The sequence below is a fragment of the Apteryx mantelli genome, chromosome 22 (genome assembly GCF_036417845.1).
Source record: "Apteryx mantelli isolate bAptMan1 chromosome 22, bAptMan1.hap1, whole genome shotgun sequence".
NCBI lineage: Eukaryota > Metazoa > Chordata > Aves > Apterygiformes > Apterygidae > Apteryx > Apteryx mantelli.
Window position 1 is genome coordinate 5,823,421 of NC_089999.1, and position 20,811 is coordinate 5,844,231.

The 20,811-nt window shown below is 42.0% G+C and overlaps 1 protein-coding gene across 1 annotated transcript in view; it reads right to left on the reverse strand.

Moving 5' to 3' along the window:
• The window catches only part of LOC106493356 (SPNS lysolipid transporter 2, sphingosine-1-phosphate), a 145,682-nt gene that overhangs the window by 35,828 nt on the left and 89,043 nt on the right, over positions 1 to 20,811 (reverse strand). Inside the window, exons 5-9 of the mRNA XM_067309655.1 lie at positions 18,945 to 19,011; positions 15,977 to 16,119; positions 14,680 to 14,832; positions 12,910 to 13,099; positions 5,981 to 6,046 (exon numbers count right to left, since the gene is read on the reverse strand). Coding sequence (XP_067165756.1) covers positions 5,981 to 6,046; positions 12,910 to 13,099; positions 14,680 to 14,832; positions 15,977 to 16,119; positions 18,945 to 19,011 — 619 coding nt within the window. The remainder of the gene's footprint in view (positions 1 to 5,980; positions 6,047 to 12,909; positions 13,100 to 14,679; positions 14,833 to 15,976; positions 16,120 to 18,944; positions 19,012 to 20,811) is intronic.

Here is a 20,811-nt window from a genome sequence, read left to right on the forward strand (position 1 = left end):
TTTTAGCCACATGCCTTGAGAATGACCTGCATTATTGCTTTACAGCCAAAGCTGCAAATGCACATTGCTAATGCACTTTGATGCCTCATGTTAAATCGGTGCACTCTCAAGCTCCTGTGGTGCAACAGAAGAACGAAGTACGATCAGCTCCACAGCAGCCCCACGGCTACAGACGTTAGCCACTATCCTCCTTTTGCATCAAGGAGCTCAAAACAGACTTAAAGGTTCACAGAACTCCCAAGAGGAAAATAAGATCTAGCCTTTATTGGAGGCACAGAACCATACCGAAGCTCACACTGTGAAACAGGAGGAGAGCAACACAATTCATTACCATTCCCCAAAGACGCAGGGTAATGGACACAACCTGAATAGATTAGACAGAAGGAAGCAAAGAATGAATTACTGTTGTTCTTCCCACGTGACCCCAGTTCCTGCAGGTGCAATGGGGTAGCATTCTGCAAGAGCTGTTCGGGAAAAAGGCATTTGAGAAGATAAAGTGAAACTCTACCTAATTCAAGAGGGCAGAGCTGGGTAGATGTGAGAAACAGTCAGTTTTAAACTTACTTTAAATTATTTTTCTTGCGATAAAGTTCATGAGAGCTAAATGAGAAAAGCAAGCCTGCCTGGCTCTATATTCTATCCATTTCTTAGCAAAAGGACAAAGGCAGTTGCAAATTTAGTCAAAACATACCATTTTCAATGAGTGTCAGTGAATTAGTTCCAGTTAGAGAGAGAATTTTGAATGATACCTGCATAATATATATGCGTATGTGTCTGTATGTGATATATACACAAATATACATTCACACATACACATATTATAAATAATTCTGCATGCACATCTGTATTATGTATACATTTAGTTTTTCAAGTAGGAAAACAAGTTCCAAAATGTTTTCATTTTGCCTAGCTAAAGAACTTACTGATGGTTGAAACAAGACTGCCATATACCGTATAGCGCCAAATAACTTCCTAAGTTTAGCCTGGAATTCTAGTGACCAAAAAAGCATGCAGCAAACAAACAAACGTAAGATTTTTCCTCCTCCTCTAAAAGGATGCTGGAGAGAAAAAAGGCTCAAAACAAGATCACCAAAACATGAAAAAACACTCCACCCTTATTCCTGCTTAAAAAGTATTTTATTCCGATGGAGCGGAAATAGTTGGCAGCAAGCATTAGCTACTGTTCTAGGAAGACAGCAGTAAATTACAGCCCTAAACAGGCATTTTGATACTAAAATAGACCTAAATTCAAACCATACATGGCCTGGTTTGAACATCCCACAGAAACTGGAGGTGGGAGAGCCACAGCAGGCTGGGCGGAAGTCTGTGGGATGGTCCAGGCGCATCTCTGGCTCCAGGTTCAGGCGCACACAGCACGCAGGCTGGGCAGGGAGGCTGACCAAGCAGCTCCGGCAAACCTCACCTCTTTAAATAGAGATTCCGAAAGGCCATGGTTTACTACTGCCATTCCCTTCCTGTAGTGAAACCAGCAGAATTAATTGTCCTGAAAAAAAGTGAAGTTAACCAGGGAAGCCAAGGAGCGATCAGCCTCCCCCAGCGAGAGGCACATGCCAAGGAGGTGAGTTCTGATGTTTGCATCTTTGATGGAAAACTCTGTGCTCTAAAACAGTCTCACAATTTGATACTCTTCTGGGTCAAACAGGAATCTTCGAGACGCTGCATGTGGATTTCTTTCAGCACCAAAGGCAAAGAAAACACTCCGGGCCACTGGCAGAGTTTGGAAATAGCCCAGGTGTCCCGGTTGTAACCACTGTTCAGAAGAGGTAAAGGCTGTGATCAAGAGAAACCAGCTTCAGAGAGACCCTTCACTAAAGCTAATGACTCGCAAGTAGACGCCGTCTAAAAGAATACTTTAAAATGAAATAAAAGAGGGCTGGGCTGGTCCCTGAGTCAAAGCGCAGCAGCGAGAAGCGTTCAGCTGTCTACAGACCCTTGGCCCCCAGGGCGATGCAGAGGTGCCCCTTGGCGCATCCCTCCTGGGCAGGGCTGGCACGCACATTTGGAGCAAGCTGCGAACTTTCATTCAGAAGCATTCCCCACCCTGCCCTAAAATCTAGTCCACAGCGCTCTATCGATCAGGGATTACCAGTGTGTGGAAGCACACTGAGAGAAGCAATAAGAAGAACTTCTGGAAATGCTATTTCTTCACTGGTTAAAAAAAAAAAGACAGTGTTTTATACTGTAAAAATAATTGTCTTAAATTTATATGGAAGGTAATCAGAATAAAAGCATACCCATGCCTGCAGCACAACCATGCACCAGTCAGTCTACTCCTGTTTTAAGCCTAAAGGCAGATTTTGACTCCACAACAAAACATTAAGGCTCATTTCCTCCATGACAGCTCATGACCATTTAAAAAGAACTAATGTTATAAAAGAAGAAGGAAATACAGGGAACATTTTTGCATGAGCATCATGGGGCTTTGAATACACTGGAGGATGGCTTTTTGCAGCAAAGACCTAAAAAGATTGGGATCTCAATAGCTGAGGCCCTTTAAATTACCTACTGTCTCTCACACAAAAATGCCATCAAGCCTCTATCCATCATCTATATTTTGGAGATGAGCTATGGAGGAAAAACCCCATTATTAAGACCAGATTCTACAAAGTCCCAAGCACTCTCAGATGAAAGCACTCAGCATGCCTCAATGTTACACACTTGCCTGCTGCACTGCAGCTCATTCATTATCGCTGTTACAAGGCAGTTTTAATGCTACTTTGGGGTTCTGGTAATTTTGAGGCCAATTTGCAAAGATGGCCGATAAAATCTGTTTCATAATTAGCATGCACCATAAGAACCACCCGCCCCCCTTCCCTCAGCACCATCTGAGCATGTGCCTGGGAGGAGATCTGGAGAGTTGGGCTCAGGAGAATACGGCCTGTTTTGTACAAATTTGCATTTGGAACAAATATAAGCATTTAAAATCGCAGGCAGCGTTGTACATTCTGCAGTGCTGACAGTTTATCAAATCTAGCTCTTACCACCTTTAACTGCAGGCAATTTGAGGTGCTGCATACAGACTGCTATACCAGCAAGAATAGAAGAGCAATGAAAATGCGAAGCTGTGAAAAGCCAACATTTAAATATGAAGATAATAAGCAAGCATCCCTGTTTTGCCAGGGAACTTAAACTTGCAAAACCTCTGAAGCTTCTTACCAGCTTGCCAGATAGGGCTCTTAAACAGTCATGAGATTTGTAAATCTTGGAAGAGCGGTGATAAACCACTTAGGCTGCAGTCTCCCAAAGCCTCACTTCTGGCATAAGTCTGCTCTCCCTGAAATCCATGGGAGCAGAGTTCAGCCTATACTGAGAGCTTTTTATCCACGAAAATGGGATAATATTTATGTACATCATGAAGGTGCTGTTAGGCTTACGCTAATAATGCTTTTAAACTCTTTACCAGCCTCAGGCAAGAACTGGCACACATCTGATTACACAAAATAAATAGTCATCAGTAGAAATTAATTTGCCACACATTTGAAGTGCATCTGGCTAAAGCCTTTCCACACCTTTCTCTGGCTAGGACTTCTTATAAAGCTGTCTGTCAAATGTGGTTATAACCCCAGCTCTCACCTATTGTCTGACTAAACATCCTCTCAACTCCCTTGTGTAATATAAACGTACTTCAGACCATCTGTTTACAGGCTTGTATTGATGTAAGTGGATGTTTACATTTATTTGTATAGCGCTTTTACAGGCCTTCTCACCCTGATAATGCATTGAGCTAAGCATTACGTGTGACAATCAGTTCATTTATCCTTATGGACAAAGTGAACAGCTAGTTCAAGAGTTGGCATCAATTACCAATTCCAATTTTTAACATATTTGTAGGTTCCTTCCTCATTTGAAATGAGTTTTCTCTCATTTGTGGTGTTTTGGAAATTGGAGCTTAGAGATTATTTCTAATGATTTCTTATGGAGTTCCTTTGCACTAAAGCAACATAAACTGCAGATGCATCCCTGCAAAATGCAATGGAATATATGATGCCAGCCATATAAGACAGATGTCAAACCCCATAAAAGCTACTAAAAAACTTGATCCTGAAGTCACATTGAAATCTACACAAACAATCTTAATAATTAAAATGGGAGAATGATCGCATTCTTAGCAGATTTGATAACAACAAAGTGTTTGTGAGAAAAATGGCTTCGGGCATTAGCTTGAGATAATGTTAGTCAAGTTTCAGTTCTCATTTCTGGTACAGATTTTCTGGAGGACCCTGAACACATCTGACAGGTACCCTCTGTCCAGCTGAGCTATGCTGGCAGCAGAGATTACTACCCCAGCTGCTCATGGAGAGTCCCTGCTGCAGGACTGCGGATGTGCCACGTGGCCAATCCCTTACCTCTTTCAGCCAAAGCTGGTGAGGATATCAAAGATCTGCTGTTTAAGCCAGTCCAGCTAATTCTGACCAGAGAGTGTTGGGATCACTCCTGTGAACATCACAGCCAAAGGCAGGATGTGAGAATAAGCTCTGGCAGAAGGCAGTAATGAGCAACTACAGATATTGTACCACAATTTCTTCCTCAGCACAGCTGTCTGCAGACTGCACATCTGTCTCAACGTTCAGGTACAACTGAACGGATGGTCGTAGCAGCCCTGAATGCAGCACAAGCTGCAAAACCCAAGTTAAGCACATAGTGAACACACATTCTTCCTATGAGGAACTCCATCACGCCATAGCTAAACTGGTAGGAGGAACCAGGCTCAGCAATTAAAAGGGATCTGAGCTACTGAAGTATATCGACAGCCTTCGTTTCTCTGTGCCTCACGCCCATCTGAGAGAGGTGGAATGAACCACACTGCCCTAGCTCACAGCACGTTCTCTGCACGGACGAGGTAAAGACTGAAAGTTCATCAGGTAAGGCAGTTCCGGCAACTACAGCGATACCTTAAATGTATGAACACAGCCTTTAACTTAAGTCTTGCTGAAAAGAAACAGAAGTTAAGCAGAAGCTTGAAATTCTTTGCTGAATGAATACATCAACCCCAAAGCCTTTATATCTAGAAATACTGAGCCCGACTGTTTTCTCATTGGCATTTGCATAAACAATGAATACAAGTCAAGGGAGTTTTCTATGGATGCCAGCCTGGTTACATTTTTAGCTCTGTCAACAACCTGACAAAAGACTTCAGGCAAGTCCTGCAATGGCTACATGCCCTAATATCTTTCTTTTTCATACAATAAGCAACAAGTAACCTCCCTCACAATGGGACTTCAGGTACGACATATTTGAAAGGCTCTGTAATCCTCAGATTTTCATCTAGAAAACATGCAAGCGTTTCTAACAAACATCCAGACTACTTCACATGACAATCTAGTTGCTGAGGTCAGCTCTCTGATTGGAAAGACTTAAAAAGCTTTTTGGTGGACAGAGAAGGGAAAATGAAGGACATGAGGTGAAAAATCCCTGACAGTTTCCTCTTGGAATAGGTGGACATAGTCCAGAATTTCTTTATACTTTCTTTTCCTCTCTCCTCTCCCAGAGGTGGTTTTCTATTGTGTATGTGTTGAATGCTACGTTTGCTGGAGTTAAGCCAAAGAGAGAGGGAGATGGCTGCCTTTGTGGCCAGAGGAGGGAGGAAGGGAAGGATTTCCTATTACAGAACAAAGCCAATAGGGATTATTGATAACAAAATCCAATAATGTGCTGACTATTCAGAAAAGCTGGCTGAATTCTTTGTATGTGGAGTTTTGCACAAATAGAATTTGGGGAAACTATTTGATGGTGTCCCTTCTGGATACTTCCTCTCCTTGTTGCTCAGAGCAAAGGAAGAGAATTCCTCTTTCTTTCTCTTCATCTCACTCTCCTTTTCAGCAATAAAAAGGGCAAAAATAGAATAGGCTGAAGCTGGGACTAGGCATTTGGAAGAAATGTGAACTTCAGGTTGTTCTTATAAGCTGACAAGCTGCTCTGGCCCCCCAAAGAGAAAGATGCTGTTCCAATGTACACTCACCATTAGTATGTCTGCTGTGATAGCCCAGTTTGAAAACAGAAGAGTTTCTCCAATAAAAATGCAAATCTGTTGTAACAAAACACAAAAAGGAGAAGATTTATTCACTTGACATTCAAAGGAAAAATAACCTGTCACAAATTTTCCTTTGTTGCTTATTTGTATCAAACCTACTCAAAGGATTCTTCTGTACACAGTACGCTCCTCGTTACTGTTGTGGTTTATCCCAAACACAGAAATCTATAGATTTTTATCTGAAGCCTGAGGGGGTTGGCCTGCAACTTCATTAGTGCAAACTGTTTATGATCTACAGAACAGCTAAATAAAAGGCTGACACTTTGGTGACAGCTGAACATGACAAACCAACAAGAAGAGACACCCTTGGGATTCCGCACTTGAACAAACACTTTCAAAAAGCCAGTCAGAAAGGGAAAAAAGGCCACAACTCCCCCAAATGCAGGCAGTTTCTTTGACAGGAATCAAGTTTTGTGTTAAGCTCTGTAGCAAACCAGATGAGGTTCTCTACTCGTTCTGTGCAAGATCCCTTCCCACCCCTTCTGGCGCACGGATTTCCTTTTTGAGGAGGACACAGTTCTAGCCATTGTACCAACAACTTAAGCACTCTGTTGGTTAATACCTGTGTACAGTCAACAGCCTGTATATAGCTACAGTCAACATATGGCTCAAGTATGGGGTTTACAGCATCAGTCTCTTACAGTGAAACAGAATTCTTGGCTCTTTGCAGACACAGTCAACAAGATGCACTAAAAACCTACGGCTGTAGTTGGACGGGAGCATTTTCTTCTGGGGGTGTGGTATAAACAGCCGCCACGTATCCTTCCCACGTCCTGCACTCCCTCCACACTTACTCTTATGCCCATATTGTCTCCTCAGTTGTGCTGGTACAACTGTGCCAAGCAGGGAGTCAGGTAACTGAAACAGCAAAAATCTTTTCTTTTAAAGAGAGGAGGAGGATTTTTTACTTATTTTTAACCCAAATCAGCTCCCTGATGCAGTTCACTAAATAGTTCCACAAGCAGTTGTAGCAGCTGAAGAACTGGCAATGGTCAACAAGAGGAGAAACTATTAAACCTGGTCCTATCATTGAAAGAAGTGTTCATCAAACTGCAACCTAATGGAGCAACGGTGACATGGCTTCAAGGGGAACCCTGCCTCCGTCAAAAAGCTTCTTATACATATTTCAAACGTCAACATTTTGCTTTTATGCTTTAGCTTAACAAAGATATGAGATTTCAGAGAAATGTAGGTTCAACAGGAAGAAACAACAAGAAGAGAAAATCTTCCACACACACTTTTCCATCTTCCTTTGAATATTGTGAAGAGCAGAATACACAGACAACACATTATTTGAATAATTTATCTTGAAAGTATCAACCTCCCCCCCAATAAGAAGGCAAGCAAAAATCATTTACAAGATCTCCCCCAAGGGTTGTTCTTTGCCTAGCTAACCCTATTATTTTATGTGGCAAGTAGAAAGAAAATGTTACTCTCAGAATCCCTGTTGGTAGACAGAGATTAACAGCTATGGAGATCTGGATTCAGGTAACTGAAGATTCCCCTTTTAATTATCCTATGTTCATTCATATGTTCAGTTTTTGTTATGTTGAACAAGGCACAATTCATTAACGGAACAAAGCCAGCAAGAAATACATGGTACACTTGGCTTTGAGGAAAAATGCAGATGGATAACATTTTTGCCTTTCTAGTGAGTTCTGACAGGCTCTGTTAGTCATAGCCACTGCCCCAGTTCCTGTTGCTGGCATATGCACAGTCCGGGGTGGGAGGAGAAGTTGGTGGTTATGGGTCTGATGTGACTAAGGCATTTGTCTTTCCCTCACTTCTGGCTGAAATTGCCTAGACCCCTCAGACCATCACGTCACTGCCACGAATAGTTTGCTTTATTTAGTCCAGTCGTACGCACTGACCTACAGAAAGCTTCCTCTATTTGTTTCTAAAATTATCTTTGTTTCCCATACACTCCCCTTCCCTATTCCCCTCTTTTTGTGACTGGCTCTGCTTCCTCTGTGATGGTGTCTGAGCCAGTCATTATGGCCCAGCTGGTGAGCAAGGAAATCTCCTCTTTCCATTTTCCCACTGTCCACTGGTCTGCCTTGAACTTGGCTCTCACTGGAGATGACAACTGCTGACCCAAGAAACACAGATCCAATGAATCAAGGTGCTGACAGAAGTTGAAGCCATGTGTCATGTAGCAAGGGTGTACCAGAGCCCCAGGTGGGCTGTCATGACCTCCTTGAAATTATCCTACTACAGCTTTAGAGCCACTGTTGCTGGACAGATTAAAGTGAGCTTGGGAAAGATGCAATCACACTTCTGAATGCAGCCTCAACATGCCCTATCTTTTCACAAATTATTATGAACAAGCAACTGCTTGCCTTAAGGTTATATAAATTACACACATACATACATATGAATTATTACATATAGAAAGCAATCCTTGTCCCCTCTTGCAGGAATTCAGCATAAGCCTTAAGAACCACTAAAATGTTACAAACTTCAGAGCACATCAGTTTTGAATTGCTGAATGTGTATTTCACCCAACACATTTTCACGAAACGCATGCTTCGTATGTGGATACTGATAAAAGAGAAACAGGAACAGAAGGAAGATCAAAAATCAGGACAAAAGATACTGACATTAAAAAAAAGGCAGTCCTTCAGCTGCTAATAGGGATTATAAAAATGAGTTCTCCTACTGCAAAGGGCATATGAGGATATGTGACATTTCTGCTGGAGAGAGGCTCTAGGGATGCTTACTTCAAATAGGGCAGCTTCCAGAGCAGATCAATAGCTCCCAAAATGGTCACAGTTTTGACTCCTCACACGCTTTTAGAATCCTCATTTTACACTGAGATTTCAGCTGCAGAGACGTACTGTATCTTCTTCTGGATCCAGCTGCATTGTATAGTACCTCACCAGTTTCATTTGGTGTCCAGTTGCTCACCTCTGATGAGCTGATAGAAGCTATGTCCCCATCTAGTCTTTCTCAGGAGCTGTTTATGTGACCAGAGTTAGCAAATTCTGATTCCCAATAATGATAAGTAAAGTAGATTTTGGAGGGTTCACACCAGCAGATCTTCCAGCTGATCTAAGCAGGTTATAAACTATAGCAGATTATAAACTATGGCAGATAAACTGCTTCCATGGCTATTTGCAAAGTGCCTATCTGTCTACATCTTCATTGTTTGAAGTTCTCTTTGACATGGGGGTAAGACTCCCACATGTACTCTTGAATCTGAAGCAAGTCTAACTCCATCTCTGTGTTGGGCAATATCCATGCCTCAGAAGCAGATAAGTAACCAGCACCGTGTCAACAGAAAGTTCCCTAGAGCTGAGACTGAGAAGCTGCAAAAGCTCTATAGGAAGGATTTAGCCCAGGAGCTGCTGTTTCTTAAAGATCATAAAATGTCTTTGAGGAATTGAAATAAATGCTGAAACTGAGGTACAACAGGAACTTGGAACAATGTCAAAAGGATCACAAAACATTGCTCTCTAGTTATCTTGAGATTTAAATGCAATGTTCAGTCTGAAATCTGCTGTCGAAATGTCTCAGTAGTGTGATACAATGTTGCCATACAGCTAATGGGTTTCAAGAGACAAGTTTGAAAACCAACATTTAAGAGAGTATGTATTTCAGAAAAAGTGGGACCTAAAGATATGCAAATTACTATTTTAAGGAGCTGGACTACAATACAGAAATACACATGCTGCAAAAAAAGCAGAGTAAGAACTGATTGGACTATACACAGCAAAGATAGTGAAAAGCAGAAATGCAAGTGTCTGGGCAGCTAAATGATATAGAATGCTGTTTCGTTCCACCTTTCCAGCTAGTTCTACTACAGCAAATAATATGCTGGATTAGTGTGAAAAGATTAGATGCAAAAAAGAAGTCTGTCTACCTGCTCCAAATAGGATTGGCTGTTGCAGAACAGGAAGAGCTGCTGCCCTCAAGGATCAAAACCACCTGCAAGACAGGACTGAGCAGGGGAAAAAAAGTACACACATTCAGGGGAAGAAGAGAGCAGATAGTTGGCAGTCTATAAGGGACAAGGTGACCATGCTAAAGGATAGGTAGGTCTTTTCCAGAAAACCAAAAATGCCAAGAAGTTAAAAAAAACAAGGTCTCTGCTGATTCTTCTGGAGCGCTGAAAACTTTACTTAAGTGTCACCACTATCAGTTGAAATTGAAACTCTGGATTGCTAACTAGAGCAGCAAAGGAGATGGTGATCTGCTTGCCATCAAAGCTCAGTATAACAGAGCCCATCTCTTAGGTGTCCATATGCTCGATGTCAAACTCCAAGTTTAAGCATCTAAATGGATGGAAGTGATAATTCTAAGTTTCTGAGTCAACGAGATGTCCAAAAGCAGTGACCCTTCAGTTTTAGTACAGTGTGATCGGTGACAGAAATCTAAGGACAGTCACAGTACAGAAGACCTGGAAATGTCACCATGATGGGGAACAGACCAGAACATTGCTCTTGCCTTTCACAGTCATACAGAACTCACAGACACTGCTGGTCCTCCCTGTTCCAGGACATGGTTGTCAGGGAAGCTACCAAAGATCAAAAAATCCACCCAAAAAGTCTACTGCATTCTTTCCAGGACAAGCTACTATCATGGATTTTGAGATAAGGAAGGTAACCTAATCCATCATGCTGTCCCTCAAATCTAGGTTTTCCAACTCTGGAGTCAGGGAATGCACACTCCTTCATTTTGGTCCAATGACATTTAAAACAGATAGTAATGGGAAACTGCTACAGCCTGCAGCCTTGCAAAATAAGTAAAGGGAATTAAGAAGGTAAAGGGAAGTAGAGGGAATTAAGCATGCTGGAAGCCTGTAAGATTGCAATAGCTTTGGATGGCATGGGAGAACAAGAGCCCACATGTTTGAAACTTGCCTCGAAAAGCCAGTTCAGCCAATACGTAGCACCATCATGATAACACCCTGTGTTATGAGACATTGTTAGCTCTAAAGTAAGACCTGTTTCTCAGTGGGGTTAGCACCTGTAACGCTAAATAGCAACAATAAGAGGTATTGTCTCACTATTCTTCACTCACATGAATTCGTAGTGGATGGCTTGTCCACAGACCACCTAACTGGAGGTGATTTACAAACATTAATGATCTAAGCTACCCTGATCTTCCATAGGTTAAGAATCCTCATTTTTCAGAGACAAAACAAAGTTAAACAATTTGCCCACTGTCACATGCAGAATCTACAGAGTTCAGATCTCCGATTCCCCAATCACACTTTAACTAGACTCTCTTATCCGTTTTGCACACAAGTTTCCAACAGCAGAGAGAGAACAGATTTAGGGCTATGGAGAGACAGTGTTACCTGTAACAAATGTGTGCACCAGCAAGAGAATGGCATCAGCAAAGACATTTATATTCTTCACACACCCTCCATATGCAGATATAACTTCCTTTGTAAATCATTGACTCTTTATTAGATTTACTGCTCATGCATCATAAAATAAATTGCTTCTAAGATTGGTTAAATAATAACATCTATATTTATATATTCGCACAATGAAGAATGGTTCCATGGAAACATAGCAGCTTAAAAGCCACTGTCTTGAGATTAAAGAAAAGAAGACCTAACAGAAGATAAAAATGAGATCAATAACCACCTTTGTTGCAAATTTTCTGAAAATAGTATTTCCAGCTTGGAAAGGGAGAACTTTCTGCATAAAGATACTAATCACCACAAATGAACATCTGTCATCAGGTCTGAGGAAGGAGAAAATCACAGGTCTGGCTGTGCAAAGAGCTGGAGGGAGGGGCAGGCAGAGAGATGTGGCAGATCTCTTCATTCAGTATCGGCTGAGAATGAAAGCAAGGTTAATGCTTTGCCAACCAGTAATACCTCCATACAGGGTGCCTGAGGTGGTCATTTTTCTGCTAATCATTGAACCGAAGGTTAGCTCTAGACCATGCTGGGAGCCAGATGACTGGAGTCTTCTTCTGACACCTTCTAAGTAGCTATAGTACATATTCTTGGTTCTGTCTTTATGTTTTTAAACTTTCATTCTTTCTTCTTGTGTTTCTCCATAATAATGGCAGCTATTGGAATATTATGAAAATTACCATGGCTAAAGCAGTGCTTGATATATACAGAAACTGCAGTAGATGGTTTGCTTGGTTAATTGTAAATGAAGTTCTCTTTGCTGGATTGAATGTTCTCTGCTGTGTGGTAGCTTCACTGTATATTATCTCAAGTTTTCCTTCCCACTGCATCTGTCTGGAAGCATGTGATGTGTTTTATATATACTTAAGATTACAAATACTCTGGGAGGAGCCATTTTTTAGTCTGTATTTGTGCAGCAATAAGTACTGTGGGTTCCTGGGTTATGATTGGGATATATCCAGGTACTGTGATAATACAAATAACAACAAATTGAAAATACATGGTAGTTACTGTTGGTCTGCAGCAAGCTACCTAGTAATGGAAATTAATGGTAATTACAGGTAGCCAAAAGCATGCCCACAGACAAATTATACTGTAATTATAATTTGGTACCACTGCAGCTACAATTCCCTTATTGTAAGGGAAGCTATTTTCCTGTACCAAAACATTAGGCAGGAGCAATAGCTCTATGGATAGTCACAACAACACAAAGGCAGGGAACTGCAGGTTTCCATGCATGAGCCATCCACAGGTCTAAATTCGGATGACATTTGGTGAGAGGGGATAAGCACCCTGTATCATTTTCCCTCCAGGCACATACGGACAGTGCCAAAATAGCAAAGAGCAAAATAAAGGACATTCAGAATGGGAAAAGCAAGACCAACGTCTCAGTCTTCGTGCAAGGGAGGAGGCACAGAATCTCCTAAAGAGTTAGGCGGAGAGAGTAAGAGTGAGACTGGCTTATGCCCACGATTATACTTACATAGGCTCCCACAATGCTGCTCTTGGCAGCAACGAAGATCAGACAGATGAAGATGGCTGACCCTAGCATGCCAACAGCACAGACAAGAGGATCAGCTCGCTGGGTTTTTAATCGGCACCATTTGGTTGCCCCGGCCCCTGTGATTACACCCAGGAAACCAGTGAAGCATGTGATTGCTCCGAAGATCAAGCTATTAAAACAAAATATTGAGAGAGGGTTATTTTTTTTAAGTTTATTAGGGTACAGTGACTGATGAAAATCTGCCATTGGCTTTGCAAGTTTAAAATAAAACAAATGAGCCTCCCACCGAGTGCCTGCGAATTTCAGCACTCTTCCCCTGAAATTAAGAAAAAGACCGCAGATGAAATTCAGGCTTGTTCAAAGCCTTCGATCAACACCCAAAGAGATGCAAAGGACTCGTGCTGCTTCTTTGTGTGGAACTGAGCTTCCTATAATTTGCGTTGTACAACTAATTATGCACAAACAGAGCTAAGTAATAACCTGCACTTGATCATGTAAGGGAAATCATGGACAGAGCAGGCACTAGGAGGCTTAAGAGAGTGGAAACTTAACAAGTATCTAAATGCCACTGATTTTCAACATAGTTTGACTTTCCAGCTCCTTTCAGCCCACTTCAGAAAAGGCTGAGCGGATTCTTTTGCTGTTATATTACATATTTGAAATGTGTTTGTTTAAATTTAAAGAGCCGGTAGCTACCAAGGATTCTCTGTATTGTATGTGCATGACTTGGACTATAGAGTCTTTGGCAACTACATTAAAGTAGCTTCAGGCTGGCTGATATATAGGTGTCGTCAAGGAGTGGAAAACTTCCCTTTGTAAACAGCAGATGGGCAGTCTGACTGGAGCTTTATTTTCTGCTAACTGCATTTTGTGCAGAACAGAGTTAGGCTGTCTGCTGGGCTCCCTAGTCAATGGTACTCCAAGCCACTAAGTAGTTTACTTGTGATGGGATTGTGTCAGCTAGAGCAGGAAGGTTTTCCTAATGTTATTTTTCTCTCAGAAGCTAAAAAGAAAAAGAACTGACAAAAGGCAGTTTTTCACATCTTTTATTCACCTGGAGAAATGCTTTTTTAGGATTTTATGTTTTGTACTATCATGGTAAAGCACAAAACAATGAATTACTTTGCACTGCGTACGTGCTGCAAGCTAGGCGATATAACTGGGACTGAAAAAACAAACCACCATGTAACATCAAGCAGTCCAGACCAAAGAGGCCCAGATCTTCGCACCATGCTTTAGCAAAACCCATCACACACAGCAGTGCACAGAGCAAAGAAATACATTGAAGCCTTCCCTCCCATAGAAACAAAAGTCTTCACAATCAGTCCCCGCAGCGCTTAGGGGAACCAGACCAAGCCCTGAATAGCCAGACCATAGCCCCCACAGCAGCTACCCCAACCTGCCAGCGATTCTGCTGCTATCACAGAAAACAGTGTGAGCCTTAAGAAAACTCATTCTCTCTCAGCTCTCCAAATATCTTCTGAAGCAAAGACTTAAAAATCTCTTCTCTGTGTACTAGGGTCTCAGAACTAAGAGCTGAGGTCATCTTTTCTCCCTTGGTTTGACTTTGTGCAATGAAGAAAAGAAGAGAAATAAACCCCAGTTTACAATCCCAGCATTTCCTATCATTGTTGCAAAGACCTAGAGGAAGTTACAGATATTCTAGTAACTTGACTTCATGGGACTTGCCTGTTTCCTCTGGTAAATACCCTCCCCCCAACCTTTAAAGCAGTGGAGTATGAATCTCACCTATCTTTGGTGCCACAGGGTTGTGAGTTGCAGGTCTCTGCTGTTTTCTGCACGACCTGTGCTCTGTGAAGGTAGAGAGGGATCCACATGCCGAGTGCCCCTGTAGCAAAGGAGACAGCTGAGGTGGCCAGTGATGAGAAAACGTAGCTGCGGCTGTGGAGACACAAGAGGCAAATCCGAGGGAAGATTTAGTGGAAAAACCTGAAAGAGCAGGAGTCACAGGAGAGGAATTGGTGCTTCAGTGAAAAAACACAGCCTACCCACCTCACTTTGCCAAGGGGCAAAGATAAGACGATGTACAAAGCAGTGTAGAATAAGACCTAGGGAGTATTTCTTCATATGTGATGCTGTATTGATAATAACATGCTTAGCTCTTCAGTGGTGCTTTTCAAAGGGACCATTTTTCATGGGACCACTTCAAAAGACAGTCAGTACTCAGTCACTGAGACACGATGTGTGAATTACAGTGCTATCGCCATAATACCATCTGTTTACCTGGATTACCAGTTTTCCCTTACCCTCCCCATCCATGGCACTGGGCCATTGCTTTTGGATAAACTACCAAAATAGATTAACCATCATCACTTTTCATAGTGCTTTGACACTGGATGACAATACCAGGAAGACATCCTAGCCGGCAGTTCCAAGAAGAATGAAAGACTCTGCAAGTTTCTCATCATAATTTAGATGTCACACTAAATTCATTTGTGCAAGTATTTGCACATTCACAGGCAAGCAAGTGCAGCTGCTTAAACACTTGGAAGCATATGATCTTTTATGCACATATACAAGTGACCCAAGGACATTCTATGCACATACATTCAGTCGCTATGGTATAAATATATATTAGAAGTTGCCAGGTTGTGCATGCTTTTGTGTATTTCCTCCTCTGAAATTGTTCTGGTATATAACTCTCTTTATCCTCAGCAGAGTAGCTCTTTCAAGGAAGAAAAAGGGTCTAAGCATCTGAACAAGAGTGGCACAACAATTAATACAGGAACACAGCAATTTCTACACTTCAAAAGCCTTGATTTGTCTGAAGCATGAGCCAAACAAAGTGGACTCTTAGATCTGAATCTTGGAAAGGTTAGACCAAAAGCTGGAATCCTCCTTTCTCATTACAGTCAATACCTACTGAAAACATAATTGTTATTTTCTTTCCTAGCTCCACAAACCAAGCTTCCTGCAACTCCTTGCACGTTGCCACATTCCAGTCTCACAGTATGAAGAAGCACAGGCCATTTAATGCTCAAATTAAGCATTAGAGGCAAAGTGCGTTTGAGCAGAGTGCTCTTACTTTCTAATCAGCGCCTTCATGTCTCTTAGCCATGAGGTTCGAGCTTTCAGCTGTCCCCCGAGTTGTTCAACATTTCCTCTTTTAGCAGCAGGTACGAATATCAAGATGAGCGTCCCTGTTATCATACCCAGGAGCGGAGATACCTGCAAGAAAGGAGCAGGGAATTAGCACAGGAAGGCAGCAGTGTTTGCTTTGCCTAGTCAGTAAGAAGCAGATTACATCGGTTTTGTTTCAGCGACCTGACTCTTTTCAGCTAGCCAGAATCGGTGTCCATGCTCTGAGGCATCTGCTCCTTTCCTTCCTCCCTGGCATTCCCTGGGCTCTCTTATCTCACTCTGGAAGCATGCAATTTTGAGAATACTCTGATTAAGGCAATCAATTTCTTTGTGTTATTCAACTACCAAGAGTCATCTTAGTACAGTTCTTCGGTGATGTTTAACTCTTTGAAAACTTACTTCCAGCTGGGCTAAGAGGCCCACTAATTTGGGGGAGAATATTGGTGCTTTCTAAGGTCATTTAGGCCAGGTGAAAGATTTGTGGAAGTAGGGAGCATGCTGGCTTTGAATAAAAAGCATTCTTGCTTGACATGCATCCCTTTCCATGTTCTTCCAGCTAACCCACACCAGCTTTCCATTTTCAGGCATCTCCCTCAGATTACCACAGTGTGCAGCAGACCAAGAAATCCTGAAAATTCAGGCTGGAAGACAGGAAGATGACACATTCAAGGGTTAGGTTTCCCAGTCTCCAATCCCTTCTCTCAATCTCTAGACAAAGTGCAAAGATCCCATGGTGTTTTATGAGATACAAACATGAATCCTATTTTGACACTGAAGAGCCGTCATTGTTAGCATGAAAAATAGCTCTGCTAGGAGAATAGGAACATGGATTTTCACCAAATTCTCTCTTTTACGCATGTAATTTTCCAAATGAAATTCCTGTTCCCCCAAAATGTGCCTCCCAATAATAACCTGAGAATGGTCTACACCTATAGAGCAGTGTTACAGGTCCAAAGGCGGCAAACTCAAACCTCTTCTAGGAAAGGGAAGATGAAAATATTTCAGAACTGGAAAGTCAGAAAAATCCCTCATCCAGGGATAAATGAAGACTGACACCATCCTTATCACAGCTGAGCACAGGGCACAGTACTGTTAAAAAAAAAAAAAAAAAAACGGAAATGCCTGGGATTTTCTAGGACCACATAATTTCAAGCCCCTCTGATTTTTTTTTGATGGCTTCCTCCTCCAGCAGGACAATATCCCTTGATCACTCAGTAATGCTCTAATGAAACACTGACATAACTGCTAGATCCACAGACAAAGCTGCCGCCTGCTGAAGTGCCCTTCTGTCTTCTTCAACCCATTGAGGTACCAGTTATTCCTGACCTTCCCTGGATTTGGAGACCACAAGAGATCACAGAGTGAAGCATCACCTAGGGGAATCCCAGCATGTTTGCAACAGTGCAGTGATTGCCACAGGGGTGGAGGCTGCTTAACACTGGTGGTTGGAAGCTTTCAACACATGCTGTTTTACTAGGAAAAATAAGCAATTCTGTCCTAAAAAACTCTCATGGAAGTGTGCAGCTTCCATTATAGATCCCTCACGGTTTTGCATAGTTAAGGAGTATGCATCAATGTGTCATTTTTAGCTGAAATCATGAACCCATAAGGTGTACAACCTTGTGGATAGCCTGGATTAGTCAGGACAGCTATGGAGACGGCATCTGAAGAGAAAGACGCTAGTGATTATTTCTTGCAGCCATTTGGGGTTTAATGACAGCAAACACAAGATCATTCCAACATATCAGTCTCATTAAATCCCACTGACCAGGAGGAGGGGCTCTGGAGTTTCTTCTTCCTCATGCTGGCCTGTGCCAGCTTGAGTTAATTTTACCCTTAAAGCATTTCTGCTTTTGAATGAGGTAGCCACCTCTTTGGTCTGAAGCTTCAGGCTATTAAACTTAATTCCTTACATTATAGGTTCATAGCTGGAATCTACTCCCCACTCTTCTGGCTGCAGATGAACTACTCACTGTGACTTTCCTGTCTTTGCTTACCCTTGCTGGACAGGGAAGGACCTGTGTCACAGAAAGGCCCATTTGCTTGAGGTGGGAACCCATATATTTTATCACCTGCTATTACAAATGGTGTTGGCCTGGGCTTCATGAGATTCGTTGTCTTCATGAAGAACCAGAGAACGCACCTCACTGTGGCTCATGCCACCCAGACTGCCAAAGGTCAGGGAACAGTTTTGCTGGGCCGCTTCCTGCCAGCTCTTTCAAGACATCTTTGTGTGCACGATCTGTTTGTGCGTATGTGAGTGGAGCATATTATCTTTTCAACACATTTATCAAGGTCTCAAGAGGTTAAAATAGAAGGAAACCGACTGTCTCAGGGCAGAAAAACAAGCGGAAACTGGAACAAAGTGTTTTTTCCTCAAAGCAGGAAGCCATTCTCAGAGTTTCTTGACAGCAGGGGACTGAAAGACTATAGAGTTGATTTAAGGCCAATGCCTCATCTTCCCATCGCCATCAAGAAACCATGGTTGACTGGTAATAGAGTGCTTGGAAATTTGTTGCTCCCAGGCAGAGAAAAAAAAAAAACAAGTACAAGGAGCCAAATACACATACCTTTCCCATTTGCTTAGAGAATGCATCTGCTATGCACTTAATATTCTTATATGTAGTTTCCAGTCCTTCACCATCTATATATAATAACAGGTTGAGGACTGGTGCGATACAGCCCTTCTCTCCCCAGCGCGGATCAACAGATACTACTGTTATTAAGATGTTATTAAAATTGATGTGTAGGACTGAATAAAGCCTAGAGGAATCCCCACCAAGGACTGAAAGAGAGGTTCCCAAGAGCATGGCTAATGCTTACTGAAGGATAGTTGGGAGAGTTCACAATGTGTAATTTCACTGAGGAAAAGAAATCAATGTGTTATCAAAAAAAGTAAAAATGTTACTTGCCCGCAATGCCCAATGCCAGTCTCCAGCAACCTGCTTTACACTTGACCCAGTGATGTATCCCAAGCCACTGCAAGTAATACAAAGATGGGAGTCGGTTTTAATATAGTACCACAATAAAGGATGTTCTTAAACAAAGATAACAACATAGTCGCACTCAATTTTGTGTCCTAGGCTCTCTTCTCCTGCAGGAAGAAACACGGGGCAGGTGATGAAGTGGATGGTGACTAATACGTAAATCTTCCCAACACCATTGGTCTAAAAATGCTCGAATCTGGTGGAAATTCAGACACTGACATGAAATTCACGTCTGGCCCTTCAAACAGTGGATAGAAATAAAGCCTCAGAATGAATTTGTTTCACAATTCAATTTCTACATCACGCTTTTCTGTGTACTAATATGAATGCTCACAATTTTACCTTCAACTCTCAGTTAACAAAGTGCCCTTCAAAGACGCACCATACTCCATCATTAAATTGTTTTTTATTGTTTAATAGAATTTGGTTCTAATTACCCATGAAGAGACCATTTTCCATAGCCTATGAAAAAAACAAAAGGAATATGCAACACAGTCTGATGGGAGAACATCAGACCTGACATCTGGAAAACCTGGCTAGAGATAAAGGAGCAAGAGGACCCTCAGCCACACACTCAGAATTACACTGTTGTAACAAAAGGAAGCTCACAAGAGACCTGAGAGGTGAATGCAGCCGTGCTTCTCTAAAACTGAACTGAACTAATGTGAATACCCTTCTTTCAAAACTGCGGCATTTGTTGCTGAGATTGCCTTGGCTAAAAGCTTCCAGGACTGCTGCATGGCACCTGTCAGTTGTCTCAAGCCGTTATTGAACAGTCTTCTAGGTTTTGGAGGTTGCCATCGGTCATCGCCCCAAAACTGGGCTATTTACAGAGATGGAACCCAAAATCAAACCATGGATCCAAACAGACACTGAATATTGAGATAATTAAAACTCAGAGTTGGGCTGAACAGGTTGAATATTTGTCATTACAAACCACATCTGCCTCCAAGACACTGATTCATTGCTAGCTGCAGTTGAGCTGAATTCTCTATGGAAACATTCATTATCTTTGGCCCATTTGGCAAAATGTTCTTTCCACCGGTTAAGGACTTGGCTATCTCTTTTTCTTCAAGAGTAAAGGGGTGTTTCTAAGTTTTATCTCAAGGGTGACTGCTCTAACTTGTAAAATGTGTGTAACTACCCTAAACCAGATGTTTTTCTCTGCACTGGGGGGATTTAACTGCTGTCCAGGTTTTCCCTACCAGAAATGAACTCACAGTGCCACTTTTCCACAGGAAGTTGTCCACCTCTGGGAATCGGCATGCAAGCTGTTTGAACCCACCCTGTCTACAGCCTCACAATAGAGGGTCAGCCATTATTTTAACAAAGTAAAATAAAAAAAATCATAGAATCCCTCCTGTCCCAACAATCAGATACTGCATTGGGCTGATAAGGGAACTCGATTGAAAGAAAGTGCCAGAGGAAATAATTACTCTAAATCTGAGTCTGTCCGTTGCATTCATCAGGCATCTACGGGCTTGGCTGTCCTCCACTGCTCTGCATAAGGTTGAGTGTGAACACTCATTACAGTTTCTCTCTTCAGCCTTGTCTACACTAGACTTAACAATTGCTCTTTGTTGCTATTTCAGCGGCAAGAGCACTAAAACGGACTGGCCTCTGCTGCTGTAACTACCAAGTCATCTAGACTGACTCAGACACATTTTTCACACTTAGTCAAATTGACCAAATTCAAAGTTGAGCAGAATTTGAGTTGAAACTAAAAGTAGCTTGAAAAGTCAAATTTCAAATCATGTGTTATATAGCATAGCTATCTTGAAACCACAGGTAC